General features: G+C 39.1%; 2 protein-coding genes across 2 annotated transcripts in view; both read left to right on the plus strand.

The window, feature by feature from the left end:
- Window positions 1–10381: 10381 nt before the first annotated feature.
- LOC118331928 (cytokine-like protein 1) lies at window positions 10382–13113 on the plus strand. Its single transcript, XM_035667029.1, has 4 exons — window positions 10382–10581; window positions 11138–11182; window positions 11458–11604; window positions 12801–13113. Exons 1-4 carry the CDS (start codon window positions 10429–10431, stop codon window positions 12843–12845), a joined length of 390 nt encoding a protein of 129 aa, XP_035522922.1. The 5' UTR covers window positions 10382–10428; the 3' UTR covers window positions 12846–13113.
- Window positions 13114–14673: 1560 nt separating this feature from the next.
- The window catches only part of stk10 (serine/threonine kinase 10), a 41838-nt gene continuing 35139 nt past the window's right edge, over window positions 14674–21372 (plus strand). The window contains exon 1 of the mRNA XM_035666124.1: window positions 14674–15217. Within this exon, the coding sequence (XP_035522017.1) occupies window positions 15059–15217 (159 nt within the window). The 5' untranslated portion in view covers window positions 14674–15058. The remainder of the gene's footprint in view (window positions 15218–21372) is intronic.

Genomic DNA, 21372 nt, shown 5'->3' on the forward strand with positions numbered 1-21372 from the left:
GGGGGAGAGAGAGTGAGAGAGAGAGGGAGGTAGTGAGATGGACACTGTCATATTTTACCAGCAGAACTTTGAATGATTAAATGTGCTGTATTAAATGATGGACACATGATGTGTGTGTAATGATTGAAATCTGCACATGAGTGGAATTGACATATTGACAGCCTTTCCATGGCTTAAACTAACTGAGGAAATCATCTGACCGAGAAACTCATCTACCAGTCAATTGGAATTTGACTGACACATGCTAATCAGATTGGATTGAAGTAATCACCCTTTTTCCGTTTGAGTCTAGCACAGTCTCTTGTGCCCTCCTGCATGACTGTACTGTAATGAATGTCTATACCCTTTCGTTCTGTCTGTCAGAAGTTGTCTCACAAATCACCACATGTCCACAATAAGCCAAAAAACATTTGCTCTCTGTTGCTCTGTTTTGGGTAGTAAAAAAAAAAAAAGACGTGATCAGATTATGATTCCATTTTGTAAAAATGGGGATTATTTAACTGGATTATAATTTAACATTACATCAGTTCTTCTTTAAAAATACTGAGCAGAGGACACATTTGTGATATTAAAAATTAGTTTCCAGCCATAACATTATGACCACTGACAGGTGAAGTTAATAACACTGATTATCTGGTTATCATGGCTCGTGTCAGTGGGTGGGATATTTTAGGCAGCAAGTGAACATTTTGTCCTCAAGTTGATGTGATAGAAGCAGGGAAAATGGTCAGCGTGAGGAACCCAGGGAACCCAGGTGGTCCTAATTATATGGCTGATCTGTGTATTCTTTACAACGGTTATAATGTTCTGCTGTCTTATAGAATACACTCCCATCAAAACTTCTTGTTGATATTTCCTGTCTTTCTCAGTGTTGAGGTAATCCAAAAGTACCGTAAAGTGATCAGTTATGTTAATTTAACATTGTCATACTTGGATTAGGTTACTGACTACATTTTTTAACAAATACTTAATAATTGTATTTGATTATATTTTTAAAGTAACCCTCCCAACCCTGGTTTTAGCCCTCCGTCCACACTAAAAACTACATATATTCCAAAACTGACAAACAGGTGGTCCTCTTTACACTCATACTGCTCATATATTTTGGGCTGCTTGTGAATCTTTGCAGAGTTGTCCACATCTGCCCCTGTGGATATGTGCACATGATGCAATTTACATTATTCAGATCCTCCCAGCTACTCAGACACAAAACTTGCTATTTGAGCGCAGGCCAGTGTTTTCAATTGGAAGCCTGAAAACCGGCAACTGCAAGTTTTTACATGGACAAAGAAACTGAGCTTTTGGACAATTATGACATGAGCCTAGACAGGGTTGACGTATCATTAATGTTAAGACGACAACTGCTTGTTCCCTCTGACCCTCTCTATGATCACTCATTTTCAAATATGAGGTTGGCATAATTTAATATTTTTCTCATTGTCAACAAGTCCAATGAAAAGGCCAAAACCAACAATGTGTTTAGTGAATCTCTCAATACTAACTCCCTTACTGTCTGTTGCACTCAGCCCCAAGCACATTAATTCAGACATAAATCTTTAGAAAACAGGGCACAAAGATATATATATATATTTTTTCTTTTTAAGGCTCAGTAATTCCCTCAAACAGCGGTGCTCGGTAGTTTATAGTAAACATTACTTAAGTAGGTTAATAGTAGTTTTGTTGGGATCAGTGGTAGATTAATACTCATTTGCTGCTCCACTGAGCATTTCCAGCAGCAGGATGATGTATGTATGTGGAATTGACTCAAAATAAACTACTGTGTTCTAGTTCATCATAATGAAGGAACATCAGCCAGTGTAACAGTGTGGCTCATTGATGTGTGTGTGCACTGAAGGGCAGGTAAATTACCTGTATCAAAACACAGTATACAGGAGTAGGTGATTACAGACAGCAGGGGGAAACTAAAACAGTTTAACCCACTGAGACTCTGTAGACAACCAAGACATGTATCTCCTTTGTTGTACAGGACAAAGAAGAAGAGATTCAGCTTTTGTCCTGTTGAGGTGTTTCTCTGTTGCAAACATAAGTGACATTTTTAATTGTGGACGTACTGTCTCACTCTGCCCCGCCCCCCCTCTCTACCTCTCATTCAACGCCTCTCACACAAAAGCCTGTAAATCACTTAAGGACCCACCAACGTGGGAACATCAGTGCTCTCATGCTGTTGCTCTGACAACTGAAACAAAAACCCATGGGTCCACTGCAATGTGAATAAAGCATGATCGGCAGTAAACAAGGCCTGTCCATTAACCAGAGGCTCCCGATTACACAAAGTGGAAAACGTATGTGGCACACAAGGAACACGTGGTACACACATCATTCTCAGAGGACATAAACATGTCTTGACAGAGTTCACCTTCATGCACCCACCTCTGTAAATCAGCTGCTATAGGTTGAGTATGAACTACAAAATATGCATTTGACTCTGCACTGATGACAGCAAGGAAAACTGTCTATGAATTTATTCTGAAAATAAATTCAGATTATTTTCTTAAAGAAAATGTAGTTTTAACATTTGCCGCTTTGCAGGAAATGTATTTAGAAAGCCAGATTATTTGGATGTTGTCTTTTTGACAATTTTTGGTTCTGCTGTAAAATATTTATGTCTAGGTTGTTTTTTATATCTATACATTTACAGTGGTAGAAGAAGTTTCAGATCCTTTACTGAAGTAAAAGTACTAATAGCACATTGTGTGTGTTTAGTCAGGAATAGAAATAGTTTATTTCTGATAATTGGTCAATACAAATTTGACAATTCACTGTATAAACACATTTACTGATAGATATCCCCGCTCCCCTCACCTATGATAACATTCAGAGGGTAAACAACTTAAAGCTGCAATAGGTGACTTTTATGTAAATAACTTTTTGTCAGGATACAGAGAAAGTTTCAGCAAATATAACAAAAACATAAAAAGGTTTCAAGTTTAAAGTAACTGCATTTACGTGGTTTCTACTTAAGTCATACTTAAGATTAAAATTGATTTTAAGTCAGTTTCATAAATGAGGTCCATGCATTCAAAAAGTATATAAATATTATTAGCAATATGTACTTAAAGTATGTTAACTACTTTATATAGTGTAGGGTAGTTTAATCTATAACAATGTATCATATTCTGTAATATCATCACGTTTGTAGCATCACTGTCCTTTGAGAACATTACATCAGTAAACACAAACAGCCCTTTTTCAGTTTTGTGACAATGCATTTTCCATCCAATCCAAGAGCGTTTTTAAATAGTTTATTTATCTTTAGAAGTAGGAGAATTTTCAAAAACATTCACTTTCAAAATCAACAAATTTGGAGAAACATGGTTTTTATTGAACAGGAGGGAAAAATTGTAAATCGTGAAGCAACTTGTAACTACAGCTATCAGACAAATATGGTGGAGTAAAAATACAATATATAAGCCTCTGAAACGTAACGGAGTAGAGGTATAAGGTTACATGAAATGGATAAATAAAGGGATCAAGGAGAACCATTTTTGTAAACAAGGAAAGTGTTTTTCATTACCACCAACTGAACAGTCAGAGAGTTTTTTTAACTGCACAGGATAACAATAACAGTAGATGAAAATGACCTCAGAGCATTTACATACATTGATAATATATTTTAGAAATGTCAGCGTGTATTAAAGTTTACTGTTGAATTAACAAACAAACCTAAATCCCACCTCTGTGGCCAATATTACCTTGGAGCGACCTTTAACGTTCCTGAAGTGTAAAAGTGAAAACTCAATTTGCATCTTTATTGCTACTCAGAGAACTCTGCGTATGATGTATACTCAACATGCAGCGAACCCGTCTGGTCCCTGCAACCTCAAAAGGAGAATCCTGCCTGTGTCTGATGTGAGTTTCATCAGCGAGAGGGATTACTTTGTTTTCAGTGAGCGGGGCTTTTTCCTAATTCAAAACGATGTCTCTATGTTTATTATTCCCCGTGCCCTCGGTGAAATCGCCCACGCTGTTTTGTGAGAGAGAAGTCGGAAAGGTGCACTGTTGCATTAACTCAAGAGTTCAGAGAAGCTCTGTTATGAGTGACATTTCCAGAACAGCACGCTAGATGACTAAGCAGCAAGGTTAACCATGAATAATGATTTCCTCTTTGATAGTGAAAAAGAGAAAGCCACAGATATGGATTTCACCAGGGTGCGAGACAGTAATTTGACACACAATAATGAAATACCTCTCTCACCAGATATACAAATAACAGAAAATTCCCATTATAATTAATGCAATTTTAACCCTTCAAATAGGTTCAACTGAAAACAGATATTTCAGTTTGCAACTTTATAAAAAGAAACAAGTGTATCACATCATCTAGGATGCCAGATACAGGGAAAAACCAATTTGCTCTCCAGTAAGAAAAACCTGGGAAAACCACTCCACTTCTGACTAAATCACTGACTCATGTAACGCTGACTTATTTGAAGTCCTTGGGGTTCAGCCAGAGTGGAATTAATTTCAGAGACTGACTCAGATCAATAAATTCACATTGTATTATCTACTCATGTCACAAAGAAAAGGGAAATAAACCATGTAATACTAATGCCAATCAATGCAATAACTTTTTTTGACACTGACCTTGATGGCGATCAGTGTGAAAGAATTTAAGATAATAGTCTGGCAAGATTCAAGCAGGTTTCAATATTCATAAATATGAAGACTACCCCCAAAGCCAGCATTAGAGGTAAAACTGTCCACAATAGTTCTCTCAGTATCTTTGGGTTTTAAAAACAACTTTTTATTCTATTTCATAACTTCTACTATATGTATTGTTGTGTAAATATACAATGTTGTGGCTATGTCAAAAGTCAAACTGTGACTACAGTAAAGGGTATCCTCTTTTCCATAGCTGAGGAAAACTATAGTCACAGACCTAATCAGCATTATAGCAGTCTTAACCATTTACGGTTAACAGGAATAACTTAACCCATTGATAAGACTGCAGACCCACCTTCCCAGTGTATCTTTACTGGATTTGAGCCACAAAAGTAGAGAAACCAAAAGAAAAAAAAATTAAACAAGAATTCTTTTGGATGTTTCATTACTCACCCTCGTCTGTGTCATCGGTGACCGGAGCCTTGCTGGACTGTCCGAGCCCCATGGCTGCCTCCTCTTACAGATTCTCCTGTTCCGCTCCCCTTAGCTCAACTCAGCATCGAACGGCCTCTCCCTCTGAGACGCACTCATAGCCTGGTCAACACTAGCCCCCTCACACACACACACACACCACACACACACACACACACACACTTTGTCTCACGTGCTGGACTGCTCAACCCTGACACATACGCAGCAGCTGGCTCGGTTTTGCTGACTTGATCAGGTCCCGTCTTTCTCTTAATTCTCCACCTTGACACAGCCACACATCATTGAGCACACACACACACACCAACACACACACACACTCAGTAGAGGGCTTGGGGGAACACTAAAGGCACTGAAGCGCTGACACACTCTCTCTCTCACACACACGCACACACAGGCAGTACCACTACAGTGTAAGTTTCCTGTCTGTCTTCACTGCTGTTTAGATGAACGCAGGCAGATGGACGACTCTTGCCAGCCGGGAGGAGGGTGGGTGATGTGTTAGTGGCTGTGACCCTCTGTTGACTAAGAGTCTAACCTGTGAGGGGAGGCAGGAAAACATGACACCACCAGCAGAGAGAGGGGAGGAGGGGCAAGGGGAGGGAGGGAGGAAAAAGTAGAGAGGTAGAGCCATGAGACATGGACAGCTCCTACACAGCATCTAATGATCAGAGGAAAGATCCACACAGATAATAGATTTTTACTAAAAGAAGAAAAAAACATGGCAAACTCAAATGACCTCCAGTAATAATAGCATGACAGCAGGTATATTAATGTTAATGCTGATTAGAAATTAACTTGATTAGTGAACGGGTGAAGGGGAGAGGGAGTGACTTTATTTTTACATAAGCAGGTCTCCCTCCTACTTCTTTCCCTCCTTCATTCCCATCCTTACTTCCTTCATCTGTCATTTATCAATTATTTAATTTTTATATTTTTAATCTCAGACTCATCCCAGTGGAGCGCCGTCTACGAGTGCATGTGTGATGAATGGTATGATCCGTTTTCCCATTAAGAAAACAAAATTGGGAGGCTTCTGATTTATAGTTTGCTGGTGTTGTGCACTGTAAATGGAATCCCTCAGGCTGCCCTCTTCAGGACATGAAATTGCATGACTATCTTTTGTTCCACAAACTGACAGAAAAAATAAAACTCTGCCGTCTCATGAAATATGTAAGCCTGGATATGAACTAACCAAATGTGTAGGCATGTCAGTAGGCTGTGTGTATCCCTGTAAAAGCCTCGTCCTAGAGGAAGTTGGCGTGTCAGAAAAGTAAGTTGAAGTTTTTAATGACATTAATTTCTTCCTATGGCACTGCAATATTCATAACACAGCTCCACTATGTGGGCTTGCTGTTGCATCCTTTTAACAAGGAATGACAGCTTGTCCCATAACAATATCTTAAAGGAGACTGAATGACTGACCTGAGTTAGGATGAGATGCGTTTGAGGCTTAAATAGACAAACTTCAAGTCATCGTGGCAACATTCAATCCGCGAGGGGAAACCCTTTTCATGAATGTCATTCCCAGACTGCATGATAAGGTCACCACGGCATATGTGAATAACCCTCTTGGGGTTAAATATAATATTCAAAAACTAGTGCGGGAAGCCGCAGTGCTGAGCTCCCCGCAGAGGACATTGTGCCTCGGAGCCCTTATCTGATCAATTGAACAGAAACATGCGCTGAATAGAAAGTATCCCCCTCCTCTTTACCCCCCCTCCCCGCATCCATGCAGGGCAGATGTGGGCACTTACCTCTGAGCTCCGCCGGTTAGTTGAGCATAGGACCATTTCCAGCCCGGTTTTGCTGCAGAGATGTGAAGCGACAGGGGGCGGGGGGGAGCAACAGCGCACCTCTCAAAGCATCACTTGTCCGGTGTTCGGACGACTACGCACCGGGACACCTGCCACCCGCAAAAAAAAAACAAACAAAAGGAACCACACAGCGAGACGTGACTTGCGGGTTTGCGCCGACGGAGTGCAATGCGAAATCCCCTGTCTCTGGAGGACAAGGGGACAAATGGAGCAGAGATGTGGGGTTTAAGGGGGGGAAACTGCTCGGCGCGTTGCACTGATGAGCGACTGACCTCCACATCGCCGCCCGTGTTAATGGGGCTGGCCACCACCGTGCGTCTGGAGAGGCACGTTTCATAGGCTGGCCGGGCTGATCTGCTGTAGCTGTGGGGCTGAGGTTTCCCTGTCGTTAATATTCACTCATCCCCCCAAAAAAGTTATATTCCTTAAGGCATTTTTTAGTGAGATACCAAATATTTAATATATATATAAACAATATTTACTGCAATATTACATTTTGGGAATATTACAGAGAGACTATTGTCCCTGTCACAGCTACAAGTTTACTGAAAAGTCAGTTCAGCACTGCAGAGTCACTGTGTAGCCTCTGTAGGGCTTTTTTTTGGATTATAGCCTAAAATGAATACGTGATTGTCATTTATCAATAGCCCGCAGTGGCCAAACAGTTATTCCAACAGAACCTATGCGCATGTCTGGTAGCCTATTAAAAATGCTGATCTTTTTGTATCAAGCATCACTTTAAAATTCGCATTAACCCATAATACTCTATTTATAATACTTTATTGACGTATGCAGGGAATTGGTTTTTATTCTCTTGCTCCCACCAGAGTCAGGGGTCATGGTCAGCTTTAGAACAGCGCCCCCCAGAGCTCATACTGCTTTGCTACCTTCCTTAAAGGCACCAGCAAGGCAAATTGTCGATAATGCTGTTTTAAACCTGATGGCCCCCAGCTAAGGGACAGTCTCTTTATAGACTAGATGAGGCTGCTGTCTCATAATAGCCATTCAAGTTATATGGAAATAGTCATTATACAGTGAGAATAATGGATACTAATGTCTCTCTGATGTTCTATTGTGAGTCTATACCTATCTTACTGTGTTTTTTATCTCCTTAGGCATCAATATAATATTCTTATATAGTAAAGTTCACTATATACCAGATCTTATGATTATTTTCTTTTATTCGAGCAGCCTGTGAGCAGAGATATTGAGTCAGTGCCCAAATTTACTTTGCTTATCATCTCACAAAGGTTTGGATTGTTACCATAATGACCTTAAACTTATAAAGTTGTTATTAAAATAGCATGCAACAACTGACATAATGTAGTAAACCTGAAATATCAATTTACTCATCGCAGTTGTTAGCCTAAACTTTATATAAAATAAATAAAATATGGCACCCTCCTCACTTACACCAACAACTGCTGTCAGTGAGCAAGTCACTTAACTCTCACTGACTTCATTGGATCATGGTTGTACTGGACAGCCAGCAGGTATAGAAGTGGAAAAACACCTGACTGTGTGGCAAAGAAAAGCTCTAAATCCAGAATATGTGTTTGCCGCATAGGAATTTGCTGTCTTTTGAGCAGATTCCTGCAGTCCAACCTCTCATCATGCATTAACTTCTGTGGCCATTAACTACTAACTGTAAAACACATCCGTCCATTATAAGGACTCCACGGTCACCTGTGTCCCCTGTTAATTGAGCAGGCCAAGGTCGAGAGGAGAACGGCTGAGTGGTAGGGACTGTGGGACCAGATATATGCTTACAGCGCACATTGCACATTTTCTTCCTCTTTATGCCTCTCTGTCATGCCAAGACTCACTCAATGTGGGCCATCCATCTTCATACGGAGGGAGGAGACAGACCTCCAACTCTCCACACATGCCATGAGAGGTGACGAACATCACTCAGATTCAGGCCAATGCCTTATCGGGCGTTTGGCAGCGTCGGGAAGTGTGCTCCTCTTTTAGATGAGATGAGTGATGACAGTGTCGTTTCACACCTGGACAGGGACTGAGTAAGCTACTTGACACTCAGGAGGCCTCAGCGTGATGCAATGCTGTCCTAGTTTTGCAAGTGAGGATCTTTATTTTTTTTTTTGCCTTTAAAGAGAATCAATTTTGGAAAGGTCCTGATTATATTAGAATCAGATTCAAATTCAAATTAATTGCAGAACTTCTCAGGATCTGGAGGATGTCAAGTATTTAATTCTGTGTAATTAGCCCCATCTGGTGGATAAAAAAGACAACATATATGAAAGCAGCCAATATTAATACAGGAAGGGTCTTATGGGAATAGAATGTATTTATACTTCACCTCCATGATCAATATTACAGCCAAAGTAGCAGCAGTTAAACACCACCCTCCTCCCCAATGTACTTATGGTTCATTATAGCAAACATATATCATGGTACAGGCTATTCAAGCTTTTCTATTTGAAATGTACACGTTTCAACAGGCATGTTTCATACTTGAGGGTTACTTTACTGCAGATAATATGTGTGTATATACATATGTATATATATATGTTTATATTCTACAGAAATTTATATAAACACATAGTTATTTGCTTAACCCTCATCCTACCAACATATTTAACATACAGGGACTACCGACTTGGGTCCCCAAGAATAAACTACTGTAAAAAATACCCATTGTAAGAAAATGATAACTTATTTCTTCTCAAAACCTAGATAATTAATGTAATCTGGAAATTATTAATATTCTCTCCTTCCTTAATATGATAGTCATACATTTTATTATGCACATTCATGTATTATATTTAAGGTAGAGGAGTATTTATCACCAGTGTCTATCTCCTATCCTGTACCCCCTGATAGTGTGTGATACTGTGTGATAATTAAGACCCATGGCAAACATGACCTCAATGAATAGCTACATCTATTAAAATTGCATAGGTAAAATTAGGTGCTTTTGACACAGTACATTGGTATTTTTAAAAAGCATCAGTTAAAATAGAAACAGAAAACAATACAAATTCTGTAGAATCATGCTAATGATAGAATAAAGCACCTGTGATGAATGACAAAAAGAGACGTGTTAAGAAGTGTTTGCAATTCTCAGTTGCACATTAACTTTATTGTTAATAGGTTTTTGCTTGCTTATGTTTTTTCACTTCGTCATTGCTTGTAGCAGAGTATTGTTACACTGTGGTATTGTTACTTTTACTTAAAGAAAAGATCACTCTACTTCGCTAAGCTGGCCTAAGGCAAATTACTAATGTATGTCTCCTCAGTATTAACATTTTTGACAAATATCACAGCCCACTGTCCTCTCAAGTCTGCTTTGATTCTTTAATAAAGATGAGCGGTGTCTTATCTGACACAATGGGTAGTCTCCTGTCCTTCCTGTGGAGTTGCATAATTATTTTGGAGTAAACAGAGGGTGTGTTAAAATCTGTCCACATGCATACGTGGCTGCGTGTGTGACAGACACAAACAAAGGCTCTGTTAGTGCAGAAGGTGTCAGTGAGTCATGGCGATCTTTAACCACTTGTTGCTTGCTTTGGGTTTGGTGCCGCTGGTACTGAGCTCCCCTTTCTACCCACCAACATGCTACAGCAAGGTACTGACTATGGCACGAGAGGTCACACAGTGGGCTGCACATTTAAAGAGGGACCATGAAACTGTAAGTCAGCTGTGTTGTCACTCTTATAGATTTTTGCTCTGAATGGATTAGTTTTAACTTAAGTTGTATTTAGTATGTATTCTTTAATGGTCAGGTTTATTTGTGTGCCATGCTGATTTTGACTTGTCTACTTTTTTTTAATATATTGGACTATGGACCATATTGGAAGTTATAGTTTTTGTATTCCTTCATTTATTATTTATTACAGATTAATTAATGCATCAATTTAGTTGAATCCTATGAAATCAAAACATAGAAGGCTAAATGCGAACAAACTTTGTAAAGTTTTAAAAAGTTATTTTTAATTATTGCTGCCCTGTTTGTTTATTACATGTTTTACTATTAATCATATTGATATTTTTCTGTTTTGTTGTTGATTGTTTGTTTTTGATTGTATTGTAATAATGTAAGGTGACCTTTAAGTGCCATGAAAGATTTTTTACCCTAAATAAAATGTGTTGTTGTGGTTGTTGTTGTTGTTGTTGTTGTTGTTGTAATTAGATTATCCTGTCAATGTTGAATTTTGATTCATATTGTCATTTTTGTTTTCATCCAGAGTTTCTGTATGGCACACATGCCAGATCTCTACGTTGATGTTCATGTGAGTATGTCTTTAAATTTCCCCACGATTGTAACAAAAAACGACTTATGGTGAATCAGACTGTTATTAAATTAAAAGGAATTTTAAGATAACCCCTACTCAGTGACGTCAAAATAAAATATGTTTCCCGATCAGTACTTTTAGTCAGTGTTTATCTTTCACTCCCTGCTTTGAGTTTTCTGGCTGTCCCAAACTTTTCTACTCCAACGTCTGTGGTATTTTGACTGAAAGTCTCAGTCACGCAAAGGGACACTAATTGCTACTCCTGCTGTCAGAATTCTTGTGTGATGTACAAAATGAGGACCTACATCTCCCTGGTGGAAGGCCTGCGACAGCGCCGCTGTGCTTACACCAGAGAAGTGAGGAAGCTGGGTGTCACTCTGAGACAGCTCTTCATCATCATGTCAGAGAAATGTCACGGGGTAAGACAAGACAAACAGTCAAAATAAGTTCAACACAATGAGACTCAAAAAGTACCATAAAGGTGAATCTATTTGTGCCATGAAGCAATTAAGGTAGAAAGAGATTTATTTTTGTCACTGGGACTCTTATTGCAGTGACTGCAGAAGTTTCAGACCTCATATGCATTGCCGCATTTGTGAATGGGAAAGTATAGCAATATCTTAAAGTTGAATTTATGGAAAAATACTTGCACCTTAAATCAGTTTGCAAAGAAAGACTGTTTTGTACATTATGTTGCATTAAATGTGCATTTTTTTTAAAAGTGACATTTTCCTCTGTGAATAGGGAAGGTAAAAAATTGTAGTAGTAGTAGCAGTGTTAGCAAAAGTTGTACTGTAAGACACTACAGGACCACTATGTAGAGATTTTGCAAACAGCTAATCTTTGAAAAGTTGCATGATATATGACCATCTAATCCACTTTATGTATTTATAGAATAGACCGTTGTCTTTTCAGTCATTGTGGTCATTTCCCAGGTATTTAACTGAAACCTTACAAGAGGTGATAACAGTTTATAATAATAATAATAATAATAATAATAATAATAATAATAAAATATGGCTGTAATCCAGCACTGAAGTTGATTAGGTCTACTGTACATGGATTTTACAACTAACTTTCCATTATGGATGTTAAATTTTAAAGAACTACCAGCTGTATATCCGCTGAGTGGGAGTCTGAGTCACAGCAGCCCAACATGAGACAGGAAAGGGAAAACAGACTAATACTGATGAGATGCATTCAGACTGACTGCTCTGCTGGTTAATGGGTCACTCAGTGGGTCATTTCACAGGATTAAACAGGGTTTATGATGCAGATTATGAAAAATGTTAAGTGCTCAGTGGATGTTTTCACCTGAACTGAGCCAGACACATCTGGGTTTGCAGCTGGTCTCCTATGACAGACTGAAATGACCTGTCTGTGCAGACCAGGCTACAATGTCTCGACAAAGGGTTAGAGGTAATTCACTTACGGTCATTTCAGTTCAGCTTCAGTAACAGAAAAGGTTTGAGCTCTAATTATAGACTCCAAATAATGATAGATTTAATTGATTAGTTGATTACAATGTGAATCCTGAATGAAAATCTTATTCAATTGCACATGCATACCAAACACGGCTATTTCACCTTTTTTATTTTTTATTTTTTTTTAACAGGACTTGGCGTTCAAGATCCATGACTGTGCTGCACTGGAGCGCTGACATACTGGATCCTGAAATGACAATATGTCTGCTTAAGGAGAGTGAAGAGACAGCAACAATAGTCCTTCTGTGTACATTATTCAAGTGATGATTGAAAGTCACAAGACTGACTGAAGTTATGTAGGGTATCTATGGTATCGTTCCTAAAAATGTACTTTAATCATCTGTTGCCTGACTATAATTTGGTTTTATTGCCACTAGTTATCACATCTTTCTTATGGAATCTGATTGAGGAACCATTTCATATAATAAACTTTATTAAAATGCTTTTTGTTACTCTCATTTAACATGACAATGGGTTAAAAAAAATTACTGTCAATCAGGGTTATCACAGCTACAGTTCATGCACTGCAATATTGTCCAGTCTTATTGAAATTACTCCTCACTCTGCCAATAAAATCAGTGTACTTCAAGATTTATGCTCTATCTAGTGCACAGAACAAAACAGAAAAATATATTAAAGCATCAAGAAAATGAAAAGACACTATACATATATATATTATTTTTTAAATTCTATTCTATAACATGTTATTTATTTGTTTTAATTATGCCACCAATATTATGAAATGCAGTAATTTAGGGTTAGTGAGTTCACACAGCTGGTTCAAGCAAAATGTGAAATACAGAAAGACCTTTTTCTCAACAGACATTTTGACTTGTCATAGCAGGGAAAGCAGAGGTCTTAGTAATAACATTAATTAGGCCTCTGATGGATTCAAGCGCCCCAGTAAGTCGAGACAGTGTGACATTGAGCCAGCTTGTACAATACAAGAACCGGAAGCAGTTCAATTCAATTCAGACATCTTTAAATTTCCTTATTTACTTCTGTGCTTTTCTTACTGTGAAATGTCAAAATGTCTTCTTCTGTGACAAAAGGTCTATTGTTAGGCCTACTGCCATTTCTGTATATTTCTAAATCATCGTCACCAACCATTGATTATTGTGTGAATGGATCAAAATGACTTAAAGTTAACAGGCACCAAAGGGAGGAAGACAAAGTGCATCAAGTATAAACATGTTAGGAACTGTGCAAAGCAAACATATACAATGGTGACAAGTCATTAGTGTGTAGAGATTAGCAGAAATCTCTGTGGGCTTGTATGGACTTGCATGCTTGTCTCTTTACTGCAGGTCCTTTAGGGATTTACAGGAAGAAGTTGTTTGAAAAAGTTGTCTTGCATTTGTGCTTGATCGTTCTAGCACTAATAATATGTCCATCATCTGCAGTTGATCCTCTGACTGTTTTGTCTCAATGTCTCAGTGTCTTTTCCCACGTGCTCAACAGGTACACGTTCACTGACTTGAGTTTGCCACTAGAGGGCGCCATAGCGCTGCATGTAGGCTACAGGGGAAGAACAAGTGATTTGAGCCTGCATGTTCATTTAAATAAAAAAAATAAAAAGTAAAAAATAAATAGAGAGAATAAAAAGAACAGTGCAAATTATGATTTAAAACTACATTTAACATTTTCTGTAAACCAAACTGTAATTAGGTGTCATCCAAAGTCTGACTCTCACTCATTTTATTCTGTAATACAAAAAAAAAAAAAACTTATAACCAATAGCATTCGACGTTGTAATACACTGGGGTGTAAAAGAACAACAAACTTAGGCCACAATAAATGTACCTGCCTTCCAAAGAGCTCCAATAGAAGTTGAGCAGTTGTGTTGATGGCACAGCTGCTGGAGCCGCCAGAGGACCCGCCCAGCACCCACCCGGACGTGAAGTCCTTTAAACCTCATCAGCACAACTGTGACGACGGCTCTTCCTTTCAAAGAAACTACATTTCCATGACGGCAGTGGGAGGGTTATTGAGTAACGAGGTGGGGCGTTTTCGCACAGTTTGAAGCAACAAGTTGCCCTGGCAGGCAGGCAGACAGGCAGACAGGCAGACAGGCTACTCCATCGTGTTTCCAGCGGCAGGTGGTCACCGCGCGTCCAGCACTACTGCAGTTTGTGAATGGGATTAAGACTGCAGAGCTCTCAGGGCTGAAATGGACGGAGTAGAATAAGTTCCTTAAGTAGCTCAGATCTCTTTTTCTTTTCTCTACGAAGCAGACAGTGAAGATAAAGCGGTAAATTGGTGGATAAGTGTTGTTGACGGGGTGCGCGTCTCTGCGTGATGCTCTGTGCGTAGAGCCCTTTTCATACTTGTTACTTTTTTTATTCCTTTTATTATTATTATTTTTTTTAATGTTGTTGCGTTGTAAACAATGGCACTCGCAAGATTCAGCAAGATTCTGCGTCTTCCCACTATTGAAATAAAAAAGAAAGTCAAGCAGTACGAGCACGTCCACCGGGACATCAACCCTAACGACATATGGGAAATTATTGGGGACCTGGGCGACGGCGCGTTTGGAAAGGTCTACAAGGTAAGTGTGGATTTAAAGACACCTGTTTGTGATTCTTAATCCTCTCAAATTTTCATAACTTCCCCAAATTTAGAAGCATTCTGTGATTTCAGACAAAAAAACACTTCCTGGAAACGTTTACATTTGGAAATATTGCTCATTAGAAGTAACAACTCTCACATCCGTTTTGTTTTAAATAGTCTTTCTGATGTGATACACATTATTTTTTATCCCATTTTCTAAAAATAAAGCCTGTATAATTGAGGTGTGAACTACTTGAGATCACCTGTGGATGCTTCACCATCCCAGCATTGTTGAGATCATGACTGGTGTTTCAACTATGTTGTTGATCCAGAGTTAGCCTGTCTAACACCAAAGTGTAGTTCTAGGTATCTGAAAGGTTTTGCAACACTACCAGTGGATAGAAGGTTTTACCTGTTTAGGATAATAATCATTCATTGTACTCCTGGTACTCAAAGTTCAAGTCTTCCTGCTGAGATCCACATCATCTTCAGTTTTATTCCTTTTGTGTATACCTTGTTTTGTCTTTCCTCAAATTTGGCAGTTTTAAATCATCATAGTCTGACTGAAGTACGTGTAAAAGAGACCACTCCCTTCTCTCTCTGCAAACGTATGCAGTACGGACACAGCCACCTGACTCCCCTGCTCCTTACTGTGAGCCCAGTGTGAAGCAGCCACAGTGACAGTGAAAGCACTCTTCATCAGTTTCGGTCCTTTCCTCTCAAACCTTCAGCAGCAGCAGAAGCAGCACTTTTGGCTCTGAGTTATTTAATCTGGATCTGTGAGCCGGTCAGTCCCCTCTGTGAAGCACGGCACAGGCGCTCTGTGTCTGCACTGCCCAGCGGAGCACAGTGAAAGTCTTTGACACATCGGGGGCCTCAGTGGAAGAAGTGATGCCTTACCAGAGGTCCGCACTAAACAGAAAATGTAGTCTTTTTAGAGGACTCCACCTTATTTAGGTATTTTGTTTTTGCTGGACAGTATACACGCTTTGGGGCAATGAAACAGGAGCACAGACATAGGAGAGATGGTTTCTGAAAGTTCATCAGGGCAGCCTTGCTTATATAGCCACAGGTCTAATTCAAGCATGACGTAAGTTGTCCTATAATGTATCTTTTGAGTGGAGGAAGCATGTGAGATGGCCTGTGGATGGTATTTTGACAACACAGAGAAAATAACAGAAACACAAGTCAGGCAACCAGTATACAAAAACAAACAAAGCTTTCAGTTTTTGCTAAGCGACTGACTGAACACGAGGTGCTTTACGTTTGAAGAAGCCCCTTTAAAGGTTACGTACAGAAATTCAAATGGATTTTTACAGTATGGTGGCATCAAATCACAATTCAGCTCCAAAATGATTCAAACTGAATCCAAACTAAAAAGCAGAGATGATTTCTGGCTTATAGTTGTGTCCATTCCACTTCTTAATATTATGGGTCCCCACGATATGTTTAAAATGTCAAGCCTTCTTTGGCTTCTGTTTCCTCTCCTTGAGTGGGTTTGGAGGAGGACAGTCGCACACCTGCATCTGTCAGACGAGGGGAGGGAGGCGGAGTGGGAGCAGATCACGGCCAAGAGAGGAAATCGTGGGACTTCATCAGGGGACGACTTCCCCTCAAAGCCCCCGAACCTGAGCCTAATCGGCTCGTCTGTAGGAGTGAAAGGCCTCAAGTGGTGAATCCCACCTGTTTTCCGTTGTTAAAATCTTTGATAGGGGGGAAAGCGTGAGCGAGAGGAGATTCATAATATGTGTCACAAATTTAGACTGTTTGGGGCAGAAGTCAAGTAAAAGAGCTTGTTTGAGATGTGTGACAGTCAGCAGAAGTGCCATACTCATTGCCTCTTCATAAAAAGATGAATTCTCGTCATTTGTATGTGGCATGGACCCCTCGGGCAACTCCTTTTGTTTCCAACACCTGTCTCTGAGATTGAGCAGACCTCTTACATTGCGCAGTGTTGGTTGAGAGTACAAAGTGCTCCTGTCAGACTGACTCTCCAAAGGTTAATATCACCATTGGCAGAATCACACCCTACTTTTTTTCCTTAAGAGGAGTGTTAAGTACAGATCAAGCTTCTGTGTGTTTATATCGCAGGAGAGGAGGATTTTATAAAATGCGATAGAGTTACAGTTATCAAATACGCTTTAACCTGTAGGTGCAACTGCACTTTTCTATTGTGGATAGTCCACTGCGGTTGACGGGTTCATGATCAGCAAGCAGTTTGAGGGCTCACAAAATGGTTAATAAGACAAGAAAGAGATTTGTTTCATAAAATTAAGTGTATTTTTAACCTTTCTCTGATCTTTTGACTCTTTTTTTTTTCCGTAAAAAATATTGCACACATGTAAAAATGCTCTTTGGTTAAACTTTTTTTAATGGTCATATGGCAAAATGAACCATTGGTTTATTGCATGATATGTTTAAATTCTAAAATTTATGGTTTTTGATTAGTTTTTTGACCATAAATAACTTAATTGCAAAGTTAATTTAATGCCATTGATCGTTCATATTATGTTCACTTAGCACAGAATTTGACAATAATATCAAATGCCGAGTAGTCACTTTTAAATGCGGGTTCATGGTGTAATAGCCACACAGAAGCAAACACATGGGCAAACATGCTGTTGTTGACATCGTGTTTTCTGTGTCAGAGGGTTACAGTATCACTGTCCACCATCAGTGTGCTAGTGTCATATAATAGTTAAACAGAAAGATTGAGGCTGTGTTTTTAACAATGCATTGGTTTGCTGAGTATCTATGATTGGTTGAGCCCACGACCTAAATTTTAGAAATGTAGCTTCTCCTTTAGACCTTGTTTAACGAACACATTTAGCACTCTTCTCACAGCTTTTTAACATCTCTAAGTGTTAGATATTGACACCGTAATCAGTGTTTTGTTTTTTGTTTTTTTAAATTCAATTGGTGCTACTTATAGATTACAATCACAGTTTAATGTAGTTGCATTTGTCAAGTTGAATCCCCTTTTGATGCATGTTGTACGTCTTTGACTTGAAATGTTGAAACCGTGTTGTGCAATACCTCCAAAATAAGATATTACCACAATACAATACTGATTCTTAAAAATTACCCCTGGTATTTTTGTCTCCCTGTAGACGTGCCTCATTCTGACCATAACCACTTAAATCTCACTCGTACTTAAAATCATGAAAAGGGAATGTCTCACTTCTTGTCCACCCAGTGCGTCATAGGAAGTTTTCTTTGATTTGCATGCATCTGTCTACGCATGCTTGCACTTGTCTGAAAGAGTGTGTGCATGTGTATGTGAAGGTGTGTGGCCGCAACTGAAGCATGAAACAGAGGAGTTGTATGGTTCCTCTCACTAATTAATGGGCCACGTGCCGCTGAGCACATTACCCTGCTGCCGCTGGTGAAATGTTACCATAGACACGCGCAAGCTGTGAGGTTACGCTTCGTCAAATTCCCATTGTGGGATGAAAACCACAGTGGATCCCATCCTCGTTGGTCTGTAATATGTGCTAAACCAGGACTTAAACTGCGGTGCGAGAATTGCTTGTGTAGTTAGCCACATACTGTAAAAGTATTGGACTACTCTTGATCTTGAGAACTAAGTTTGCAAGTGAAAACACACTTTTGAGCCAGGGTTGTTTAAGGAAAAGATAGTGGGTTAAATGACTGAAAAACACTGTACAGTAAGGTGTTTGTTTCTCTTTTAACAGCATTATATTTTGTCAATTTTCATTCAAGACTGTTGGGTACCATGAAGTTGGGCCTAAGGGGTCTGATTGTCCTTCAGCCAAGACCACATTATGTAATTTGTAGCTGTATTTTGGAACCAGTATTTGTTTTTGGACAATTAATTTATGCACATTGGGTTTAAATAATGTGCAACTTCAGAACACTTCCATTTTCTTTGGCGTCTGAAGATATTCACTACCAGGCCAGATGTTGTACGACAACTGGATTGCTTTATGGAAAGAAAAATAGGAAAAGCTTGTCTGACTTGCAATGACAGATGGTAGAACGAGTGAAAGGCTTATGGAAAAATCACTTCAAACATGATTATCCTCTTCAGTTAAGTAAAAGAGAAACACACTGGGTGTCATCAGCGAGGGGGAGAGGGCAAAGGTTGCAACATTTTCTTTGCAAAGCAAAACCACAAGGGAAATGTGAAACGCTATCGTCTTAATTTAGAATATGGCAGTGCCACGAAGACGTATGTCGAAATGTCTTTACTGAGACCATCGTCAGTGCTCCTGAAACTCTGGGTCTAATCTTATGGACCAGCTGGTCACCACAGTGACTGATATGAGCCCTACTGGGTGGGCGTGGGCTCAGCGTGCTGGGAGTCCCGTTCATTTTCGTGATGACATTGTTACTGGCACATACAGAAAGCCTCTTCTGTGTTCCTACATCCAAATACTGCTGGTAGCTGTGACAAGTTGGAGGTCAAGGGCCTTAATGAGAATTTATGATAGTAACTTTTAGTCTCGTAGGGCCAGATTCCACTCAGAAGCAGAATAACACACAGTAGCTGTGTACCTCTGCTTGTTCTCAGAGACTTGGCTATATGCAATGTTCTTTTGTCTTGACATTTTTGTTTCACTTTTGTTTCTTGGATTTCCTCCTTTGAATTTAACATTGAGCGCATTGTAACCATACCGTTCTCTTGAAGTTATATCAGATCAGTTCTAGGTACTACGTACTAGTTCCAATGAATAATCTGGCATCTTGCAATACCTGTCTGAGCTTGGTTTTAGCAGCACGCTCTAACCATGTTAGTGAGTGTGTAAACCCTCCAATCTGTTACTAGTATTGTGTACTGTAAGCAGTAGTCAGGAAGTGTATTGCTTTTGAAACTTGCATGAGTATGAATGATTGAAGAGAGCAGTGTGAACATGCGTTATTTTCTTTCAAGGTTCTCTGTGGCATATCACGATTTCCTGCCTCACTGACCTCACTGACTTTTGTGCTTGTGGTTCGTTCACTTCAAGGTTTTGAATGTAGGACATTTTGCAGTCTTGATCAAAACTTTCTCATGAAAAGACCCATTGCTCCATCTTGAGGTGTTCAGTTTGAACCTTGCACTGCTTTCATGCAGTCACCGGGGTTGTGTAAGAAGCTTAGTTGATAGAAGTGTTGAGTGCCATAATTCTTTCAGAACAGGACCAACTCTTTGTAGTTGCATTCACTTGTTTTTCTGAAAAAGTCACAGATCCATGCATTACTTTTTTTTTTACTTTTTTTTTTTAGAAAAGTTTAGATAGGTGAAAAGTAAGTCCTGTCTCTGCAGCCTTGAAACAATGTTTTAGTCTATTTCCTGCACAGTAGGTTTTAAGTAAACCAAATTATATTTTAAGTTTTAAGGGATCAAGGACATGTATTTATCATTGTGCAACACAAGGTTGTATAATGACATTAAAGTTTGCAGTCCGTTCATGATACAAAAACAATTAAGAATTACATTTATTGAATAACAGAAAATAAATTAAAATGAAACGCATTCAGTTAGTTATATACATACATGTATACACCCAGGAACTAATTCTTGCAGTGCATCTTTTGATTTTGGGTGACAGGAGTAACCAGATAGAGATGGCAATTTTATTATACTGTATATTATTATAATTAACAAGTGATGTTTTTGGGACTAGCCGGAGCATAGGTTTGGTTTCAGAGTAATATAAGAGAAATATATAATAATAAAAATCATCTATCAAATTGTATAAAAATTGTTCATTTCTAACTTTAAACTCAAATAATGTTTTAGTCATGCCTTTACTACATAGAACACTTGTCTTTTACTGCATTATCTTTGATTAATGATGAGGTCTGGCATCTTTTATTAGGAGAATTATCTGTAAATAAAAACAGCTAAGGGGCTTCAATGACACAACTGTAATGGAAAAAAAGAAAAATGCAATAAAACAAATCAGTAGCCTACATGCATCTGTTTAAAACACCTTGCTCGTGCACCTTGTTTCCCCGAGTGAGAGATCATCACTTCCACAGGCATCTTCTGTCAGAGGTGAGATTTTAATAGTTGCTGTAATTGTGTAGGAGCAGAGAACCACATTCCTGTCCGCAGACGCATGGGGAGAGCCTTCAGAGGAGTTGCGCTTTACAGGTTTATGATGGGGCAAAGGTCTGACATACATACATTCCCCTGAAGGGTGT

Source organism: Morone saxatilis, unplaced genomic scaffold (assembly GCF_004916995.1).
Source record: "Morone saxatilis isolate NCDOM2014 unplaced genomic scaffold, NCSU_SB_2.0 Contig20, whole genome shotgun sequence".
Lineage (NCBI taxonomy): Eukaryota > Metazoa > Chordata > Actinopteri > Moronidae > Morone > Morone saxatilis.

Bases quoted from the DNA above. Each gene is read 5' to 3' on its own strand.
- LOC118331928 (XM_035667029.1), top strand. From the start codon at position 10,429: ATGGCGATCTTTAACCACTTGTTGCTTGCTTTGGGTTTGGTGCCGCTG. The intron at 11,183-11,457 runs GTGAGTATGTCT...TCCTGCTGTCAG, and splicing joins ATCTCTACGTTGATGTTCAT to AATTCTTGTGTGATGTACAA. The intron at 11,605-12,800 runs GTAAGACAAGAC...TTTTTTTAACAG, and splicing joins TGTCAGAGAAATGTCACGGG to GACTTGGCGTTCAAGATCCA.